The sequence below is a fragment of the Trifolium pratense genome, linkage group LG5 (assembly GCF_020283565.1).
Source record: "Trifolium pratense cultivar HEN17-A07 linkage group LG5, ARS_RC_1.1, whole genome shotgun sequence".
Classification (NCBI taxonomy): Eukaryota; Viridiplantae; Streptophyta; class Magnoliopsida; order Fabales; family Fabaceae; genus Trifolium; species Trifolium pratense.
In genome coordinates, this window is record NC_060063.1 from 1,978,928 (window position 1) to 1,984,543 (window position 5,616).

Genomic DNA, 5,616 nt, shown 5'->3' on the forward strand with positions numbered 1-5,616 from the left:
AAAATCAACCCAAAGGGTTTAGGTATTCACGATATGCATATTTTATTTGGTTTTATTGTATGGTTTATTTAACATTATTAGAGACGATTATGATGTGTGAGTTTGTGATGTGTCTCGCAATTTAGGTTTATGTTTAGTGTTTATGGTAAAATTTTGGAATTCTTAATACTCTTCAAATGACTTGGGATAAAGAGTACTAATTTGCTATTGTGAAATCAAATTCGACACCAGGAATTTCTCTAATTAACAAAAAGAGTCACCAACCTCATCGCAATATGAAGGATTAACATTTATATGCACATAAATTAGTCGGTTTATAAATTTTCCCATGACCTGCTAATTCTTATTTTCTACCCATCTTTTCCGAATTTGTGTTATTTTTTTATGACAAAATATTATGAGTATTTATACTCTTTGCCATAAATTCCCCTTCCGCTTGACTAATGGTCCGTTTAGATTAACTTATTTTAGAGCTTATGCAAACAACTTATGCAATTTTTATGTATTATTATAAGTCTATATGAAGGTAATTTATGATAAAATAGCTTATAAAAATACAATTTTTACTATTGTGAACTTATAAAATAATATAAAACCTAATTCATAGTGCATAAACTAAAAAATAAGCTAATCCAATAATTGCTTATTCCCCAAGCTAATATAATTATTAATTTATTTCTCCAAGGAATATTTTTTCGTATTAATTAATTAAACAAATCAAATACTAATTACAAAAAAAAGATTTACTTTTGTTTTAAAGCACTCACTTTCAACTTTATTTTATAAATAACTTTTACATGGTAAAAAAGTCGGGCCAAACGGGTGTCTAGCGTCACAAAAAAAAAAAAAAACTACTTGTTACGAGTAGCTCCTCCTTTTCCTAGATACTCCGTTATTCTTTTTCACTCTCTTTCTCAAAACGAAACCCTAACCGACTCATATCGTTCCGATCAAAACAATGGGAACACCGGAAACTTCTCGAGAACCATGTCCAGATCGGATCATCGATGATGTCGGAGGAGCGTTCGGAATGGGAGCCGTCGGCGGCTCCGCCTTCCACTTCCTCAAAGGTCTCTATAATTCACCCCAAGGCGCTCGTTTCACCGGCGCCGCACAAGCTGTTCGTCTCAACGGAGGACGAATCGGTGGTAGTTTCGCCGTTTGGGGTGGTTTATTCTCTACGTTTGATTGTACTATGGTTCACGTTCGTGGGAAAGAAGATCCATGGAATTCGATTGTTGCTGGTGCTGCTACCGGTGGTTTTCTTGCTATGCGTCAGGGTTTTGCTTCTTCTGCAAGATCTGCGGCGTTTGGTGGTGTTTTGCTTGCGCTAATTGAAGGTGTGGGGATTGCGGTTAATAAGTTTGTGAGTGCTCAACAGCCTATGCCGATTATGATGGACGAGATGCCGCCGCCGGAGGAATTGGATTCGAATAACGGTGCGAAGGCGTGGTTTGGTGGATTGTTTGGCGGAGCGAAGGAAGAAGAGAAGAACACTGGAGGAAGTGAGGTGAATATTCTTGAGAGTTTTGATGCTCCTCCTGTGCCTAATTTTGAGTACAAGTGAATTAGGGTTTGGTTTTTGACTTTTGAGGTAGTGATTTTTGTTATGTTCTGAAATTTAAATTGAAAAAAAGAAATTAGGGGTTTGTTTTGAACCTCAAATTTGTGACGATTCTTGGTTTTCGTTGGTAGTTACTTGGATTAGTACTTGTTTTGAAATCAATAATGATGTAACAAGTGTAGTGTTATACTTTAATTATTACAATGAGTTTTTAATGTTGTCATGATTAGTGTAAGTATACTAGATTATTAGAGTGTTTAAATTAAATGCCTCCTTATGTTATGTATGGTGCTAATTGCTTGAATTTTTACTATTTGTTGCTTGAATGAATTTGTTGTGATTTGTTCGATAAGAATAGTGAAATAATAACCTCTTCATGCCAATTAAATGTTGCAAACATGATCATTGAACCTTTTGTGTGAGATACATGGATTTGTGTAGTATGTATGAAGTGTGAGTCGAGAGTGAAGTGATAGAATTAAGGGTTAATATTTCGACACACTTGTTATAATATATGTACTTGTAATGTCAACTAGTATTGAATTTTTCATCAATGGTGGTTTTACTTGCTTTTCACTCAAAATTAGTTGCTTGCTTTAGAGGTGTTGAATCTGAAATATATGATGTTAAGGTGTGGGAGAGTAGTTTGGAAAGGTGCTGGAGATTTCGAGAAATGTCGTGATCCTGATATGTGAGAAAGCAAAGGTTGTGTTTCAGTGTTTATTTGGTTGGCCATTGGCACAAGTTAATAGCCAATACAATTAGAATGCTCAAAGTGTGTGAATTTATAATATGCTGTGATTCTGTTAAACGACTGTCATATATTAATTGACCCATCAGGGGTCTATTTTGTAGCACTTGTATCTTACATTTGCATGATATTGGTTTCATGATTCAAACCTGTGATTTTCCTATTAACATGACAATATCTCTTACCATTGTGTTAACGATCTCCCCTCTCCTTTCAGATATTAGTTCCGTAAAATGCTTGATAATGTTTTTACTGAATCCATCAGATCTTTTTTAGGTTTCTATAGTTTCTGTTACAATTAGGGAATATTTTGTATTGCTTTTGTCTTTCCAGTATGGTATATGGGGTTAGTATTAATAGTTTGGTACTTTGTATCACTGAACACTAATATGTTATGTTAATTTCATTTCACTTTACTACATCATTAGTTTATTGGGAAAATAGGTGCCAGTGACACAAGTTAGAATGAGGTAATGAAGTATCCATTATAAGGGTGAAAATAATGCTTTCTTGACATTAAATTTACCAAAGCCTTTTGATTATCTCAACAACGTTCTTTGCCTGGGCTCCCTAAAATTACAAAGGAGTTAAACAATCTTTTCCCTCTTTGTGAAGTGAGTGTTGGCATGGCTTAATTTGACATTTTTCTTGTAGAGAAAATGGATGCTTTCTTACAGAATGTTCCATTTATTTTTGTTTAGAACATAAAAAATCCTCACAATCAATTAGAGTTTCATTTGTTAGATTTTACTGGCTTCAGAAAAGTCCAATCTCAAGTTCAATCGTACAATTGGGTAGAGTTAGACAATGAAGAATGCATTTTCACATAATCTGTGGATAAATTATCCATGTCCATACCCAAAATCATTTAATAGTCCAAAATTATGTACTAGTTAAAAAGCTTTATATCCTATAATCCTATATCTTAGTAAGAATCTAATTATCAACACGGATGTTTGATAACACAGTGGTATTACTAAAATTATAGTGATTATGTGATTTTGTTGAAAATTCAAAGTGTAGTTTTTGCTAAATCACAAACTCACTCATAATCCAAACATCCAAACCTTGACCCCTGTGTTTGACTTAATTGTTGAGTTGGAGTTTTGTGCTAACAAGACAATTCATATTTAAAATATATTTTGGCAGTAATTCTCATTCAATTAATCAACAGTTAGGATTCGTTGACATCAGGTGTTAAAATTTTGTTTTTTTTTGTTTACAATGAAGCAGATGATCGAACCCAAGACCTCTTACATACTACTTAGATTCCTCACCGTTAGACTAAATCTAAAGGCGCGCTCTGTTTTCTTTTTCCACCAAATCGCTAATTTTATGTTTTGTCTCTGCCGCTCCGATCAATCTGCGACATCGTTCTCCCAATACTCACCTTTCTTCCAAACTTCATCCCTCCAAGGGTATTTCTTCCTTCTTGCTAGCTTATAGCCTTTCTAATTCTTCTCTTTGGTTTGTCTTGTCATCAAACTTTCGACTACCTGGGATCAACGACGCCCAACTCCAAATTATTTCCCACCCCCATCATGCAATACCATTAGGAGTAGATTAATTTAATGTAATGACTACAAATGATTTCGCCTTTGAATTAAATACTACCACTATCATGACCAAAAAAAAGAAAAAATTACTACCACTGTCTCTTTCCTTTCGTGGAAAAACAAAAATATTTACTCCCTCCACTCCTTTTTTATAAGGAACACTTTGAAAAAATCACACAAACCAATGAAGCACATTTAACATAGTTATTTTCATTTAATACTCTTATAAATTTAAATTTATTCCATGTATACCCTTATTTAATAACTCTTTATTCATCTAACTTACTTATTTTTAAATTCTCTCTCATAATAAATAAGGGCATAAGTGAAATTGAACATTTAAAACATTTGAAAATTGGTCAAAGTTTCTTATAAAAAGGACTAAATTTTTTGCCCTAAGTGTTCCTTATAAAAAAGACCGGAGGGAGTATTTATTTGTAACCATATCCACTGCGCTCTCTTTCTCTCATCTTCTCTCTGTATGTGATGTTCAAGAACAAAAACAAGAACTTTGGATGGTGGTTAAAACGTTTCTCTATCAAGCACAAGTTTGAGTCTTTTGACCGTAAGCTCTTCAAGTTGAAACAACATTCTGGTAAAGATAAATTGTTGAAATTGGATTTTCAAATTAAATTAATGTATTTCATTTCTAAATGAATTCAGAGGATGGAATGACCAGTTCTGCCAATTCTACTTCAATCTCCTTAAGCTTCATTATTTCAACCCATTGCTTAATTTGATGTTTTATATTTTTTGATTGATAAATTGTATATCATGCAAACCCATGACACAAAGCACTAACATGATAATATTTTTCATGTTACACCATTTCACAAAGAATCGACCAGTTTCAAGCTGTGAGATCTGGGGCTAAGTATTAATAGGATTCAATATTCAGGTAAATAAATAAATAAAAATTGTTTTACCAAAAAAGTAAAAAGAGAGTGGTAGTATTCAATTAAAAGACCAAATAATTTGTAGCCATTAGATTAAATTATAATAGATGGTTAAAATTTGTTGTTATAAAATGTTTGACACTTTAGTGTCATTTAATCGTAACCCTTAAAAATATAATAAAAAACTTCAAATATTTTTAAGAGATTTTCAAACGTCAATATATTTTTACTTTATCCACCATCCTGAAGCAATCAAATAAAAATGGGTACATATCGATACGTACCATACGAGTATCTGATACGGGCACGTATCCAATAAATGTAATTCACCATTTTTAGAAGTATCCATGTTTCATAAATCATTTGTCTTATAAATTAAGCAATATATTGATACATAGAAAAAGGAGGACAGTTGGAGATTGTATCGGAATTGGTTATTATATTCATGTGATTTGCTCTACATATATGAGTATACAAGAATGTGTATTAAACTCTAGCCTATAATTTGCCTATAATAGAAAAAACTATTAAATACAATTGATATACAATTTCCTAATATAAGTTATATGCTTTGATTTTATGTTGAGCAGATATGTACAGCACTGCCAGCACATGCTTACACAATTCACACGCCTAGTTGATTTGCTGAAACTTTGGCATTCATTAGCATCTTGATATTTTCCTTAATTTGAATAGTATATCCTTAACACCCCCCTCAAGTTGGAGGTGGAATTGAAATCTCAAGAACACCCAACTTGTCGAGTAGTCGTTTATAAGCATCGCCTCCGAGAGGTTTAGTAAAAATGTCAGCTAGTTGGTCAAATGACCGGAGATATGAAGGACTGATAA

General features: G+C 32.9%; 1 protein-coding gene across 1 annotated transcript; it reads left to right on the top strand.

The window, feature by feature from the left end:
- The first annotated feature begins 834 nt into the window (after positions 1-834).
- On the top strand, positions 835-1,787 carry LOC123887195 (mitochondrial import inner membrane translocase subunit TIM17-2-like). Its single transcript, XM_045936477.1, has one exon. The coding sequence runs from the start codon at positions 959-961 to the stop codon at positions 1,565-1,567; it is 609 nt and encodes a 202-aa protein (XP_045792433.1). The 5' UTR covers positions 835-958; the 3' UTR covers positions 1,568-1,787.
- Positions 1,788-5,616: the final 3,829 nt, after the last annotated feature.

What these genes read in the sequence shown, in the direction of transcription:
- LOC123887195 (XM_045936477.1), top strand. Translation starts at nt 959, where the DNA reads ATGGGAACACCGGAAACTTCTCGAGAACCATGTCCAGATCGGATCATC.